Source organism: Labrus mixtus, chromosome 2 (genome assembly GCF_963584025.1).
Source record: "Labrus mixtus chromosome 2, fLabMix1.1, whole genome shotgun sequence".
Lineage (NCBI taxonomy): Eukaryota > Metazoa > Chordata > Actinopteri > Labriformes > Labridae > Labrus > Labrus mixtus.
The window spans coordinates 29585377-29601807 of NC_083613.1; the positions used below are offsets into that span (position 1 = coordinate 29585377).

A 16431-nucleotide genomic window follows, 5' to 3' on the forward strand; every position below is an offset into this window, starting at 1 on the left:
ACATACATATAATGACAGCAAATGAGAAGATTCCCTGCACACAAGAGGGCTGAATTACTCGTACATACAACGCGTTTCACCCCAACGTGTTTGAGTATGTAATTAAATAAAAAGTAGAAGTAATTCAGCCCTCTGGTGTGCTGTGAATCTCCTCTGCTTTGCTGTCAAGATGAGGTTTTCTGCCCTCACCTGCACCAACATATAAGGACTGACAGTGCTGTGAACAGGGCATTCACGTTTGTAGGATTTTAAGATGTTTGTTTTCTGTTTCTGTCTCTAATGAAAACTTTCAATAAAACATTTTAATTATTATTACTGTGGTGTTAATTATGATACTACTGTGTCTGTATTTGTATGAAATTAACTTAAGGCCAAAAATGAATCTATTGTGATTGTGCCATTGTTTCACAACCACTAGAGGGTGTAGGTCCGCTTGTGAGACCTTTCCATTGAACTTTCAGAATAAAAGCTCAACTTTCTACAATGAATAATGTTTTTTTTTTTAAATATTTTCTACGCCAATAAAACAGTAGGCTACGTTATTATCAATTATCATTTAGATAATATTTTCGGGGATTTCACAAGTGATAATACAGCATCAACTTTCTCACTGCAAAGACTCTTTTTTTTTTTTTTTTTGTTTCCGGGTTACGTCAGTGTTAGCGAACGCAATGTGACATTGTGCAAAACAGAGAAGAAGTCAGTCCACTGTATGGCTCACATTTAATCATACCGTCTCCCTTTGAACGCTTGGATTATTACTGACATTACCGGAAACATGTCATCCACCACCGCAGGTTCAGCAGGGGACGGACAGGCCAGAAGACAAGCGGTGAACACACACACGTTCATTTAATGCTAAAGTGCTAGTTCAAACTTTGGATGGACAGCAAGTCTGTAGTGTCTGGTTAATTATAAAACGAGTCGTGCTGTGTTTTGCTGTTTTAATGGCCATGCATTTGTCTTTAAAAAAAACTAACTAATGGTTGTTAATGTGCAGGCGCCGGTGGGCACCGAGTACATCCCCACAGAAGAAGAGAGGAGGGTGTTTAAAGAGTGCAACAATGAAAGCTTTTGGTACAGGTGTAAGTTCCCTCTTTTTTTCCCCACATGAATGATGTTGTGAAACCCAAGATAAAAGGTGAGCAGATGTTTTTTTTTCCTGTCACATCTGTACTGACTTGTTTTCCTTCACAGCTGTGCCCTTCTCTGTGGTCAGCATGGCTGTCACTCAGGCCCTGGTTGCCAAAGGTAATATCAGACAATGTGTAGAGGAATCAGTAATGTACAAATATGAAAGTACCTCAGACTTAAATGGCTCTTGTTTTGTTTCTAGGGGTCCTGACTGCATCTCCAAGGTTTGGAACTCTACCCAAAGTGGCCTGTAAGTTTGTTCATGTTGAAGCTGAGAGATAAACATTTTCACCTCCCTCTTAACAGATACTCTGGCTTAATGTTAGAGTCACCTCTGACAGGATTTAAGAGAGTTTAAGAATACTTCAGACTGAGGTTGTTAAAATGTTGTATTGAAAATGTGTCAATCTCAGATTTTACAACGATCAGTAAGATTTAAAAAAAGTAACAAAGCTTAAAAAAAAAAAGTTCACGGGAAGAAGAGAGACAGCCGGGGTGGTCCATTTAAATGCACAGTTCAGCAAATACTGACGTTTTCTTTGGTGTTTCATGGGGACTCAAAAGATATGAAAAAAGCTATTAGAGAGTGTGCAGGAGTTTGTTTGCAATTTTTTTTTTGTGATAAAAAACAAACAGAAATGTCCCTCTCTTGGATGCATAGGACTAACAGTATAGTTTTGTTGTTGAGGTATCTAAGCAGGTTTGAATTTAGTGTCATACCAAATATTACAATTCATGACAACCCTGCATCAGACAACAGCCTCAAAGAAGACGTCACAGTCGAATCAACACACCTCTCATTCAAAACTGATCTTTAACATGGCAGGATTTACTGCTGCTCTTGTGTGTCATAGTAACATTTCTTGTAGGCGTATGAGCTAAATGAGTGTTTATGTTCTCTTAAATGGAAGAATTGTGTTCTCTTCAAGCACAAGGCGCTGCTCGCTGAACTGTTAAACAAAGGTCACCCCCCCCCCCCCCCCCCACCCGCAAAAAATAATAATAATTACAGAGAATAAAATCCAAGCCGTACCTCAGTTGAAATGAAACGACAGAGGACGCTGATGAAGGCTTTGTGCTGAAATGCGCCCGTTGTTGATCTGTACGCTGATGCTCTACCCCGAGAATACAAACTTTAAAGGACATTTAGTGGGCTGACTTTTCTGTTTTCCTTGATCACTTTGAAAGAGAACACAGCTCAGCGTATTGTCAAATAAAAAACGTGTCACATTTATAATATTTAAGTATTTTTGTCTCTACAGTTGCTGGCTTCAGTGGCTACCTGGCAGGAAAAATGTCATACATGAGGACATGCCAAGAGAAGTTCACGAGGTTAGAGAACTCCCCCCTGGGAGAGGCCCTCAGGCAGAGGACGGGAATGCCTCAACAACTGTGAGTACCGAAACACCCTTGATACTGCAAGTGTTAGCCAACAGACTTTGATCATGTGTTTTATATTTCATTTGCGTCGCTTTGGACAAAAGCGTCTGCCAAACGAATTGAACTGAAGAAGTGAAGCGTAAACTGGTTCTTCTCCTCACAGTTCAAAGGTCGCTTCTTCTGAGATGAGTGACCCAGACTTGCAGTCATTCGACACCATGTTCCAGCCGGCAGAAAGCCAAGTCCCTAAAAGCTTTAATCCAGATTCGCCTGTTCACATGGGCCGAGCAGAGGACAACAGCGCTCCAGGTACACACACAGACACTGCAGTAGCTTTTCAGAAACAATTAAATAATGGTCATTTATTTGTGCTAATATAAAGCTATGATCAGTGTATTTGATAAACGGTTATTTTGCTGATTTAAGCCCAGTCGTCTTTATTTATGTTTTCCTAGTCCAAACAATGTGGTGATCCTTTTTTAGTATTTTAAACCAATATAAATCTCTTTTTTTTTTTTTTACCCTTTTACTGGACAATACTTTCAATGACATATTCCAGGGAGCCTCCCCTGAAAGAACATAAAAACACACCGTGTCACAGACCCTGACCTGAGGCTGTCACTACCCTCATTTGAAGATTTCCTCCACAATCCATGAACTGAACTTAAAACAGACTCAAAAATTATCATTGCAATCATGCACGGTGAGGCCAATTTGTGCAGTTTTAGTCAATTCAAATCATATTTGAACACACATGTCAGTCCAACACCGAACACAATCTGTGCAGTGCAGCGCTGCTTTTTATATCACTCTCATCATCTTTTTATAAACGCTCGTCTCTGCTTTGGTGGGAACAGTGGCTTTTCATTTTTGAATTGCATAAACCGTTGACGCGGGGCGCACTCCTCGCTTGTGAAATATCTGAAGACAAAACTAAGAATTCAAGAACAAAACAGATTTTTTCCTGTGATGTACTGTGAGAGTTGTTACAGGTACTTGCAGTGTTCAGTCATAGCTTGTTAACAGTAGACTGAAGTGTTTCTTCTTTTGTACGTATTTTGGCTGAAATAAACACAAAGGTGATGAGTTGTTACGCCTGTAGTAGAGATGGGAACGCTCCGATCTTTATATCGGTACCTGGTCCGATATTGAAGTAATTTAATTTAGTAATTTAAATGTGTTTCTTTCTTATTAGAGGTGCCAGAATGAGCTCATTGTAGCAGCCGTTCAGTTCAGTATTTAATGTTTAGCTTTTGAAATTGAAACTGTCCCTTTCATTGTCCCAATCTTCCTCAGTCCAGTCGTATGTGGAAGAAGAGGAGCCCAGAAGGAAGGCCAGCCTCTATGAGGACCTGAGGCTGAAGAACAGGGAGAACTACGAGGTGACGCTCACTCAGAAGGCCGAGACGCTGCTCCAAACATCACCTGTGAATGAGCCAAAAAGACCCAAGAAAGAGTGTAAGCTCCCAATGCAGAGGCTTGTACCTGTTGTGTTCCTAACAGTAAACAAATCTGTGAAAGACTGACTGAACTCTCTTTTATGTTACAGCAAAGAACATCTATGGAGACACCTGGGAAGAATGAATATCTAATATTTCTCTGGCATCACGGTCTCTGCAGGACTGCTGGCATCTCGACGGCCATTTGTTGTTTGTTTTTTTACAAGTGTGACTAACCTTGTATGAGTTTTTGTTCCCTGTGTTTCTGAAACAGAAGTAATAAAACGTGTCTGCACAAGGACTTCATTTCTTACTTCTTTTGCTTTTACATTGATTTTACTGTAACTTCTTTATGAGCTACAAAACCAAAAGAAAAGAAAATGACTTCATCTTAATATTAATTACCTAATACCCCGAAGTCTGCCAAGGAGCCGTGTCGGACCACGTGTTTCACATCATGAAAGTTTGATGGTTAAGAGAATGCAGGACGAGATTTTCATTAGTGAACTCCACTTACAGCAGAGCGATAAAAGGTACCGCTTTGTCCACAAGGGTCGCCAAGTTCCTCACAGTAGCTTTATTATAAGACCACAACTTACATGCAATCAAGATAATGTACTCACAAGGAGTGCGTGTTGAAAGAGATGGGCGTTCACTCATAAATCCATGATGTGAGTAAAACGAATCATCTTTGGTCATCAGTATGAAAGTGGAGCTTGAGTTTTCTGATTCTCAAATTGAGACGTTACAAAGATTTTAAAATTGAAAACTGAAAAGAAACGTTCAGTTTTGGAGTGCAAAACTTTGTTTAAGGCTCTGCATCATGGTCAAATATGTTCAGAAGATGTATTTAAGGTAGGGCTGGGCCAAAACTCATATCTCGATATTGTTTAGCTGAATGGCGATACTCGATATATATCGATATGTATTTTATTAACAGTGAAAACACGTGGAAAAATAAATAAACTACCTGTTTGTGAATTTAAAAAGTAATATTATAAAATAAAAATGTTCCTTAAATACAATAAAAGAGAGAGAGAGGAGGAGCAGGGTTAAGAGGGACAGTCAGTCATCATCAGTGAGATGAGAAAAAGGTGAACTGGCACCTCTGTAATGTTATTTTAATGCAACATAAACTATATCGATATTTACGATATTGTCTTACCCTATATCTTGTTTTAAAATATATCGATATATCTTAAAAACTCGATATATTTCCCAGCCCTAATTTAAGGTCACAATTTAATCAGCTAAATGGTAAAACGACATCTTGTATATCGCTCTTCTTGTGTTTTTACACAGCAGGTCACACCTACACATTCACAAACTGGTGCTGTGTAAAGTGACCATCAGAAGTAACTAGCTATTCGTTCACATTCACACACCACCGACGAAGCGTTTTGAGTTTGGAATATTCAATAACTCAAAATATCTTAGGGACGCTGGTAGCCTAGTGGTTAGTGTGCGAGTCTCATGTACAGATAATGTAGTTCTCAGGAAGCCCCGGTTAGAATCGGTCCTATGGCCTCTAAATAAAGACATAACAAGCCAAACAATAAACCTTCAATAAAATAATAAATTTAATGTTATTCTGCACATATGTTGATATTGAAAACAAACTTGTTTGCTTATGTTTGAAGAAAAAAAGGTCAATCGTTTAATGGAAGAAACCAAAGTCACCCACAGCGTTAAAACATTCAAATGTCATTGAATAACACAGGAAGGCAGACAGACACCTGCCATATAAACAGAATAACTACATGAACAAGCCTTTGACTTTGCAGCAGACACAATCCAATAAAAGACATGTGCTGCACGTTTAACAGAAAAAAAAAGGTTAAATTTGAAGGCTCATCTGTTAGTAAACTATGTCTTTAATAAGCAAGTCTATGGGTGCCCATGACTATGGCTATGGTTGCAGCTGTGTCCAAAACTCTGCTCTGGACCAAGTCCGTGACTTATCCCAGAGCTATGTGCAGAGCCGTGTTGATGGGGATGGAGAGGTGGTGCACGGCTGGACAGATCACCGGTCAAATTTGGCCAGCCTTCGTAAAACTTGGCGGCGGCGTCTGCAGTGTGAGTGCTGGACAGCGGAGCGTACGCCTGGACCGGGTAGGACCCAGGTGTCGGGTTGATTTGTGGCAGGAGTGTCTTCCTCCGCTCTTCTGTGGAAGCAGGGACAAACATATCCCCGCCTATGCTCCTCAAAAACCTGAACGGCATCATCTTCTCCAGGACGCCAGCCTTAGCCTCAGATAAGTCCAGGAGAGCGAACCATCTCTTCCCGTACAGCCAACCAACCAGGATGGCTATGACATTGCAGGGGAGCACGCTGTGAGGAATGAGGGCAGTGGTGATGATAAGTAACACCCAGGGGAGAGCAATGGTGGGGAAGCTGACCCCACACAGGAACCCTTTGGTCATTTTCGTGTGCATGGTAGTTAGAGCCACACAAGCCAGGGCCACAGGAAGAAAGCCCTCGGTGTGACTTTGGCTGCTGTCACTCTGCAGGAGGTCCAGGAAGCTGTAAAACACACCTGTGGTGCTCGACATCAGGAGGAACAAGAAGAGGAAACGCACCGTGCCAAAGCCTTTCTCCAGGCTGCCACTGAGAAACACCAGAACTGTAATGTTGAGGAGGAGCTGAGCAAAGGTTCTGTGGTGAAAGGGGTACAACAACAGCCTGTGAATGTGTCCATGCAGAAAAACTGTGTTGCCAACACTTAGGACCCCCGGGGTGAAGCTGAAAATAGTTTGGATTCCAAACAAAACACAGGATAAAAGCACCACTGTTAGCACCCCCACTGAGACGACGGGAATAAAGTCTTTAAAAGCTTGAAAGATCATTTTAAAGTACTTCAGCTTTACTCATCTAAAGAAAAAGTGAACCAGAATATAAGCACGAAAACCGACCGTGCTCTACAATCGTCCTAAACACGAACATTATTCCCTTTGTGAGCTGATTAATGTAGGCTTCCGGGCTGAAGTAATATTAGGACTCAAAAATGACAATGGGACGGTTGTGAGTAACTCGTTGTATCCGGAAATAAATAAAGACACTCGTAAACTCTGGCTAACATGTGTGCTAAAAGATCACTTGTGGTCGAACTCTTCAAAATAAAATGTGGTACAGTTTTTTTGGAGTCGTATTTAACTATCTCAACGTAAATCAATGTATTTAAGCCATTTTTTATTTCTGTATGTAAAACCTCTCAAATCCCTGGATATTTTTGGCTAAAGGGGAGGCTGGGTGTTACTTTAAGTCCCGGTGCATGTTGTAGTTTGAAGGAGAACCTTCTTAACATCCGGTTTAGCTTGTTCTCCGTCGTTCTTCTTTCATTGGTTACACATGACTGCTTTAATTAATTAATTAATTACCGACTTCCACCCATAGACTGTAAAAATAACCCAATCTAATTACCACAAAATAATACCGCTAAGATTTTTTTTATATAATTTATAATTTATTCTTCCGGTAAGACAAGCCAGTGTTTTATTCAACTGTTTAAAAACGTAACAAACTGAACAACAACATTAAAGTGCAGAATAATAAATCTTTACACACCATTTAAAGTCCAAAAAAACAAGTTGATTTATATTAACTAGAGGCTACTTAAATACTTCTGGACAATAGCAGGTTTATTTTAATTGTATATTATATCAGAGAAGTTGTGAATACATTTAAAAAAAAGTTATGAATACATGTAGAAAACTTGATCCAATGACTTGGTGTGTATTTTGAATTGCTATGGATGATTCAGACTTTTCACAGGCTGGTAGAAGTAAAAAAAAGAAAAAGGTTAAATAAAAAATAAACACACACAGACAATGTGATTAGTTTCATAACATTGAAACCTCATATTTAATTGAAAATAGTACAAAACATCATAACAAATGTTGAAACTGAGATTTGACATTCTTTTGGGAAATGATTAATTAATTGGTCATTTTTTTATTAAATGGTAGCAACACATTTAAAAAAAAAGTTGGGACAGGCTCAGGTTTATCTTTTTGTTGCATCACAAAACAGTGGAATAGTTTGGGAATTGAAGGGAACAATTTTTTTGTACATTCTTAATTTTTCTTTTTTTATTTAAATTGTACTATGTTCACTTTCTGTCTGCAGTCTTTGCTCTTTGCTGCTGTAACAATGTAAATTTCCCCATTGTGGGATAAATAAAGGATTATATTATCTTATCTTAATTGCTGCTATTTTGCAAGTGTAGTGTTTTACAAATCTTGCTTAATGTAGGATTTAAACTTATCAACTGTTTAAGGTCTCCTTTCAAAATAAAATCAAAATGGGGTTATAAATGTCAACGAATACATTTAATTTCTCATTTTAAAGATTTGCTATGTATTTGTGCTATTTTCAATTAAATATGGGATTCCGATGTTAAATCATCACATCCTATTTCACACGACGTCCGGCGTTATTATAATTGTGTCTTATCTGAAAATATAGCTTTTAATAAAATTACACACACAAAAATGTTTTTGGCATTTTATTAACCCCATAAGTAAAAATATAAGTTATCTGTTTTAAATAAAATTATTTTTATTGTCGGCTTCAAAAAAAAAGAAAAAAAAAAAAAAACGCGAGCCAGTTCCGGTGTCTTCCGGTTACTGCGGCGGATGTTGATGTTTTGTTTCTTGCTGAACGATGTGAACTGTATCGTCTCCGGGACGGGTTGATATTTTCTGTCGTTGTCTTCTCCGCTTTTACTTTGTCCCCTTTTTTTTTTCTCGGTGAGGTTTCACCGCCCGTCGGCATCGTGTCTCTCCCGGTGTCTCTCCCGGGAAGCGCGAGGCCAAGTCGTGCGATGATGGAGGATTTTGACGAGATCTACGAAGAGGAGGAGGAGGAAGAGGAGGACGAGGACAGGGCCGCGGAGGAACAGCTCCTTAAGTACGCTCCGGACCCGGTTGTGGTGCGAGGGTCCGGCCACGTCACTGTGTAAGCATCGAGCGACGCTAACGGGGAAACAAGGGGGGGGTGGGGGACCCCGTGTATCTGAAATGCCTGGTAACCCCGGTAACAGTGGAAAGTTAGCCAACGCTGGTGACCTAGGGCAGCGAGCTAGCTGTTAAGTTAGCACAACGAGCTAACTCTTTTTAACAGTCTTTGAGTGACTGCACAGCTTTCGTTTTAGCTTCACAGCATAACTTTATAAACGTGTACATCCTGTTTATCTTCAACGAAACGTGATGTTGCTGTTTTGCTCGCTATTTTGAAAGCAAGACACTTTAACCCCATTGTGAATACATTTAAAAAAAAAAAAAAGTTATGAATTCATGTAGAAAACTTGATCCAATGACTTGGTGTGTATTTTGAATTGCTATGGATGATTCAGACTTTTCACAGGCTGGTAGAAGTAAAACAAAAAAAAGGTTAAATAAAAAATAAACACACAGACAATCAAATCAAATCAACTTTATTTATATAGCACTTTAAACACAACATTGATTGATCCAAAGTGCTGAACATTGCAGAAACAAAGCATTAAACAGTAACAGACAAGAATAACAACAATTAAAAAACAAAAACAAAACAAATTACTGAACATTAAAAGCAGTGATTGTTACTCATGTGATTAGTTTCACAACATTGAAACCTCAGATTTAATTGAAAATAGTGCAAAACATCATAACAAATGTTGAAACTGAGATTTGACATTCTTTTGGGAAATTAGGGAAATTTAATTTCTTTCTTCAATTTTCTTTTGGGAAATTAAGTATCTGGGGGATTTAATGCACGAGATCACACTCCCGTGATCTAATCAGCTGAACCGTGCATACAAACTGAGTAATCCGTGCCTATACTAGATTGTACCATAAATGATCTTGTTCAGTCTTCTTGCAGTCACACAATAACATGCTTAACACTAATTTATTTTTTATTTTTTTTTTTTATTATTTGTCAATTTTATTTCATTAAAAAAAACAATAAAGTTAAGAAAAACAAACAAACATAAAATCTCAAATTTTGAATGAAAAGGAGCAGAAAGAAGATTAATCTTATAATATCTGCCCCTCTTTTACAAAACATTAATTAAAACAAAACAGAACACTTAATTCAAAAACAATTTAAATTAAATTAAATTGGCTGCAGGCAAACACAGCCACTGGCAATGGAACTGTTGTAGCAGTAGGAACCAAAGTTACTGGATGTTTTGTTTTTATCCCATCAGATAAGGAGTTGCATACGGAGCATTAGCTACAGACTGCAGCAGTGTGACGCTGGAGTCCATGTTTCATACATCTCTTAATCGACACTGTTAGACAAAGTACATAACTTCATCACTTGAGTCAAAGTACAGATAGTCCTGGTCAAATATGACTTTAACACAAGGGGAAGTTTCTCAGTCATATTATTACTTAAGTACTTAAAAATACTTTGATATTCAAACTACTTTTTAAAATAAGAATCTCATAACATTGTTTTATTTTCACAATGCAGTCAAGAATATAAGGTTGTACATTGAGCTAGAGAACGTGTTTTAAACTCACATGCTACAGATTTGCAGCTCCAGAATATCAGATTAATATTATATGAAAAACACGCAGTGAGCAAACATTAAAAAAAATAAACAGCCAATTCAGTAGATGCAAGGCCTCTTGATCTGCTGCAGCATATTGTCAGTCCTGGTGCTGCTAAAGCTCCCTTTGCTTTTTTCACTTCTCTGCAGCAGTGTTAGCTGTCACCATGTATTTTGACTCCACTACATTTGTACTTTCATACAAATGTAGTGGAGTCAAAAGTAAAATATTTGTCTTTCAATGTGACGTGAAAAGTGTTCCCCCCCAAAAATGAATACTCAAGTGACATACAGATACTTAAGAACAGTACTCCAGTAAGTCTTTGTTACTGTCCACCACTGGTGTAAGTTTCCTCTTGCTTCCCTTTCTCACAGAGTTCTAAACTTTATCTTATGTTAGTGTATTGTTTTCATCCCTGTTTGCTAAATTAGCGCACACAGTTACACTCGTGATTAATGCAAAACAGAATAATCCACAGCATCTATTTGGTTGCGGTTGATCTAAATTAGCTGCCTCTCCAGGGATATCACCTGAGCTTTACATGACTTTACATCATTACTGACACCTCTCTTATATTTTATGCAGGTTATCACTCTTTGGATATTATTATAATATGTGCAGGTCATTATGCCAGGTGAAAAAAACATGGCGCATGCAAGTTTAATCTTGTGCAAAATTCAATTTGACCATAATAATAAACCCCTGATACCTGCTTGGCCCCACAGTTTTACCTGTGTTTGGGTCAAATGTCACTCCAAGGAAGATCTTAAATGTTAATAAATATAGAAGCACATTTGGTAGATTTGATGCCTTTTGGTAAGCGTTAGTTGATTTAAATGTGCATTATGCATACATTGTGTATTTTCTGATTATAACAGTATGTACTCTCCTCTACAGGTTTGGTTTGAGTAACAAATTTGAGTCAGAATTTCCTTCAGCACTTACGGGAAAGGTGAGTGTCTTGTTCTTAATATACATTCATTATGTCAAAATAAAATGTTCACATTTGCATCAGTTTAAGAATTATATTATTTTCTATTATTTTGTTATATTCAAATTCAAAAATGTTTTCTTGATGCACTCAGTCACGTGATCATCAATGTTCAACAGATTGTAAAAAAAAGTCCCTCCTGCCATTCATCACCTTTAAATATGTCTATCACCGATACCTGATATGTGCACGTCCTCAGGTGGCACCAGAGGAATTCAAAGCCAGTATCAACCGTGTGAACAGCTGCCTGAAGAAGACACTGCCTGTGAATGTGCGGTGGCTCCTGTGTGGCTGCCTCTGCTGCTGTTGCACGCTGGGCTTCAGTTTGTGGCCTGTCATCTGCCTCAGCAAGAGGGTGAGACACACATCCATGGTGTATTTAAAGCATCACCACAATGACACGTATCAACAGGGGACTCATTGAAAGGTCGATGTGTTTCAGGGGTGACTGTGAAAAGAATGTCATCTAATGTCACTGTTTCCTTTCAGACAAGAAGATCATTAGAGAAGCTTCTGGAGTGGGAAAATAGCAGACTTTACCACAAGGTGAGTAGTGACAGCATGAAGGAAATGAGCATCAGTAGTATTGTTTGGCCTTGTCATTTAAATAATCTGACACTATTTCAATGGTTGCAGTTGTGTTTGCATTGGAGACTAAGCAAAAGGAAGTGTGAAACCAACAACATGATGGAATATGTAAGTACTTTACTTGTTATGGGCCGATTGGTCCAAAATGTTCAGGCCTGATTTTCCCTTCCCATTCATTTAGATACTTCAGGTTGATCACAGCCAGATCCAAAAAAACCCAATTTTTAAAACCCTGTCCTTTTTTAAGGTCTCACTTAGAGGCCTCTTAAGTATTTAGTGTTGATCCGTTTGCAGATCAAATATATATTACCAAGAGTGTCTCCCTCTCTCCCCACAGAGCAGCAGGTTGGTTTGATGGGCTGTCTTACAATGTAAGATCAGAATCAGTGATTTGAGTTTGTTTATCGATATCCTCATTTTGTGCCCAGTTCAATATTCTTTCTGGTGTAAATTTACAATTTTGTAATCGTTCCCATCTTTACTCTGCACAAGTTTTGTTTAAAAAATAATTAAATGCTTGTCTCGTATTGCCTGTCTCAAATAAAGGCAGGGTCATTTTATAAATTGGACTAAAGTGAATAAAATCCTGAACTATTAGTTTTTCGAGTTTAAAAGTACATTTATTTCTTACATCCTGGATACTACTTACTCGGTACGGATGTGATATAAATGCTGTTAGTGTTGACAAACTGTGTACATTAAGGACAACTTAGCAGGAAGCTCTCAGAAATAGTCTGAAGTAACGAAATCAAAAGCTCTGCGTGCAGCCGTTCAGCTACCATGCGTCGCTAGGAGCATTGGAACAAATCAGTGTTTTAACTTAGAGCTGCTTTATTCAGTGTTTTACTCATTTATAATCAGTGAGTGTGTTCATTTGGAAAGCTGGAGACTGCTGTGTATACACTAGCTCGTGTTAGCAGAATTAATTTAGTTGTCTCATTAAAAATTTATGAAGACTCTATGTTCTTCTGCAAAGTGTAAATACCACGGTGAACAAGGCCTCAAAAGTATACTCAAACGTCTTATTTATTGCAGTTGCAATGGATCACAGTGGATTGATGATCACCCCACACGTGATCTGAGGATGGATAAAAGATGGAATATTGACATGTAAAATAAATGTACTATAATCCCTGTGCAGAATCTCAGTGGAAAGAAAGCAGTGTTTAAGTAGTGCATGTAGACACAATAGAGATCCAATGTGGTAGCTTCTAATTGGCAGTGCTGCTTGCTGTGACTAAATATGCCTGGAGTTTCTTTGGTAGAAAAAGCTGAACAGCAGAATCTCACAGTAATAGTTTTTTTTTTCTCTCATCCCCTGCAGGTAATCCTAATAGAGTTCTTACCTAAGATCCCCATCTTCAGACCGGACTAGCCCGACTCTGGCTGATCCTAAATCTCTATTGCTGCCCACATTGGCTGTCAAGCTCCTGAATAGATTACCCAACTCCAAATACTCCAGGATTTTTGTTTACAGGGTAGCATTGATCCTCCCAAGACCTGCAACATATACTTCCTCCACACCCTTGTTTACAACTCCAGTATCCTAACGCTTTTTGGACTGTCTTCACCACAAGCTATTTGGTAAGCTGGCTCACCGTCCGGCCATGCTAACCACCAGCAGCCTGTGGGATGTCCGTGGAGAACCAGCCGAGGGGCACTTTGAATCTAAAGACAGAGAAAGGACTCTGAAAATGGACTTCAATGAGCTACAACTGGAATAATGTCACTTGTTTGTTCCCTTCCCTAAACACATGGCACAATCAGACCATGATGAAACGAACACCTTCTGACACACAGAGTTCACCTGCAAAAAAAAAAAAAAAAAATGACACCACTGTGCTATTGTAACAGCTGGTTTGGAGCTCTGGATCATTACTGGAGTCTGTGGAGGCAAAACAACGTAGAACTCAGAAGGAACCTTCATCCAAACCAACCCTGCAGCTGACAGAGAGTCGCACAGGAACATGTTGGGACAGCTGAACTCAATATTGTCATTCTCCACATCACCCTGAACATCCTTATGCTCTGTCCTCTTTTCATATCTCTCTGCACACTTCACCGTGCATCACCAAGTGACAATCACACTCTCTGACTGTTCTCTACGTATGTGTGAATGGGGCTTTATGCGACACACTTCACTTTTTTGTTTCAACATTACCTGTATCCAACCAGCTACCTGGTAAGTGCTACTGAGTCGCAGTGGAACAAGTGAAAAGAAGGCCAAGAGAAGAAACCCTTTTTTCTTTTTTTCTTTTTTAGTATTGTGAGTTTCATTCACTATTTTGGTGAAAGAGAGGCTGTGTGTGTGTGTGTGTGTGTGTGTGTGTGTGTGTGTGTGTGTGTGTGTGTGTGTGTGTGTGTGTGTGTGTGTGTGTGTGTGTGTGTGTGTGTGTGTGTGTGTGTGTGTGTGTGTGTGTGTGTGTGTGTGTGTGTGTGTGTGTGTGTGTGTGTGTGTGTGTGTGTGTGTGTGTGTGTGTGTGTGTGTGTGTGTGTGTGTGACAGTAACAAGCAAAAAAAAAAAAAAAAACGAGACAAATCAGATAAGAGATGAATCTTGACTCTTTGAAGCAGGGGGCTTTCTTTTACCCGTTACTTTGCCATAACAAGTCTTTGTTTTTTTTTGTTGTAGTAATTTATACATGTGAGTGCACTATATGGAATATTTGCATTCCTGACACAGGCCTCGTTCTTTTCTTCTGTTTTTTATTTTTTATTTTTTTTACTTGAGATATGCCATGTTTGTTTCTTTATTGACTTTAATGGTCGTGTCAACACTAAAGCACACAATCGCTTTGTCCTTCACAGCTTCTCATGGCCTCTTATTTCTTATCTGCTGACCTTGACGCATCCACACATGACTCATCAAGTCACAGATATTACCCTTATAACAGATTCGCTCTCTTTAATATGATCATACTCACTGGGTTCACAGGTCTGTGTGACCTAGTGGGCTAGGCGTTACATAATACAAGGGTTCTGTATCATAAAGCAGGATAAGTGAAGTCAGCTTGTTAGCTGAATTTTAAAAAAATAAGTACCTAACCCTAACCCTGTGATAAGTATTTCTACATACAAAATGTAGCATTGAAAAGTGCCAGGTTAATGTTCAGAAGTTAAGCCATGGGGTCGACTTTACGGCCAAGGTCACACATTACTTGAAAGACTGTAAAGTGATGCATTTGGAATAAAATAATACTCCTTAGGATAAGAGAACTAAGTTTGATGTTTTCCCATAAAAGAGTCAAAGATGCGCGCGCACACACAAGCCACAGATTCACGAGGCTCACACATCGTGTTGGTTTGGACCCACATTCACTTGATCACCACTGGGTTGCCTAGTGGCTCATCAGTCACCTTTCTATACTTTTGGTCGTCGTCTGCTCTGTGTAAATCAAGGCATGAGGCCATACGCAGGTTTGTGTGTGTGTGTGTGTGAGAATGTGTGAGGTGTACGTAGATGCAAATGTCCTTCATAGATCTCAGACTGTGATTGAACCTTGCACAGAGAATGAGTCCTTTTTTATATAATCTGAAGTGTTGTGTGTGTGTGTGTGTGTGTGTGTGTGTGTGTGTGTGATAGAATGATATATGTACATATGACTCCTGAGCAGGTGTATGTACAGTAATAAACTACCAATAAACAAGGCTATGGGCATCCTCCTCTGTAACTTAGTGTGGTTTTTAATTCACTTTTTCTGCTTGTTTACAGAAAGTTTATGATGATTATCGGCCATTTTAGGCCACAGAATGAATGAAAGAAATCAAAAGTGATAAATATTGTTCAGTTGCAGAAGATGTTTGTTCCCCACTGGGGTGCTATTAACTCTAATGCCTGGAGGGCTGCACACACTGCACACAAATGAACTAAAACAAAGTTAACCTTGGAGGTCTGTAGTCTTTATCTCACCTGGGACGAGCACCCTCATCTCTGTCAGCTTGTCTCTCAGTAAGAGGGGGTGGATGGTGTTCAAGGAGCTCTAGAAATCAAAGGACACGATTCTCAGCAAGCTGCTCCCCTCTGGATGAGAGTAAGCTCAGTGTAGCAGATAGAGGATGGCATCTTCCAAGCACACCTTCACCTGGTATGCGAACTCCAGTGGATCCTGTGCATGGTGGACCTGGGGTCTGAGAAGGTGGAGCAGCAGCCGTTCAAAGGTCTTCATGACGTGGGCAAGTCGGTGCAACTGATCTGAAGTCACCTGGCTCACTGGGGTGTTTCTTCTTGGGACTTCATAGTATAGGGACCCTGCCTAGCCTGCAAGCTCAGGTTATGCACATGCTGAAGCGTTCATTGATCAATCAATCCATCTTTATTTGTATAGCACCAATTCATAACACATTTTTTACAAAGAGCAG

The 16431-nt window shown here is 39.2% G+C and overlaps 3 protein-coding genes and 1 long non-coding RNA gene across 4 annotated transcripts; 3 read left to right on the top strand and 1 right to left on the bottom strand.

The window, feature by feature from the left end:
* Window positions 1-635: 635 nt before the first annotated feature.
* LOC132995416 (OCIA domain-containing protein 1) lies at window positions 636-4254 on the top strand. The gene is made up of 8 exons (XM_061065392.1): window positions 636-832; window positions 1001-1085; window positions 1198-1251; window positions 1337-1384; window positions 2397-2526; window positions 2678-2823; window positions 3811-3972; window positions 4064-4254. The coding sequence occupies exons 1-8, from the start codon at window positions 779-781 to the stop codon at window positions 4096-4098; spliced, it is 714 nt and encodes a 237-aa protein (XP_060921375.1). The 5' UTR covers window positions 636-778; the 3' UTR covers window positions 4099-4254.
* Window positions 4255-4342: 88 nt separating this feature from the next.
* Window positions 4343-5542, top strand: LOC132995596 (uncharacterized). The gene is made up of 2 exons (XR_009677034.1): window positions 4343-4808; window positions 5188-5542. It is a non-coding gene; the product is annotated as an uncharacterized LOC132995596 (long non-coding RNA).
* Window positions 5543-5596: 54 nt separating this feature from the next.
* rhbdd2 (rhomboid domain containing 2) lies at window positions 5597-6821 on the bottom strand (the record flags this gene model as incomplete). The annotated part of the gene is made up of 1 exon (XM_061065526.1): window positions 5597-6821. A coding segment is annotated over one exon (981 nt), but the record flags the coding sequence as incomplete, so codon positions are not given.
* Window positions 6822-8591: 1770 nt separating this feature from the next.
* Window positions 8592-15743, top strand: chic2 (cysteine-rich hydrophobic domain 2). The gene is made up of 6 exons (XM_061065502.1): window positions 8592-8910; window positions 11391-11445; window positions 11684-11839; window positions 11974-12030; window positions 12121-12180; window positions 13397-15743. Exons 1-6 carry the CDS (start codon window positions 8777-8779, stop codon window positions 13445-13447), a joined length of 513 nt encoding a protein of 170 aa, XP_060921485.1. The 5' UTR covers window positions 8592-8776; the 3' UTR covers window positions 13448-15743.
* The last annotated feature ends 688 nt before the right edge of the window (window positions 15744-16431 follow it).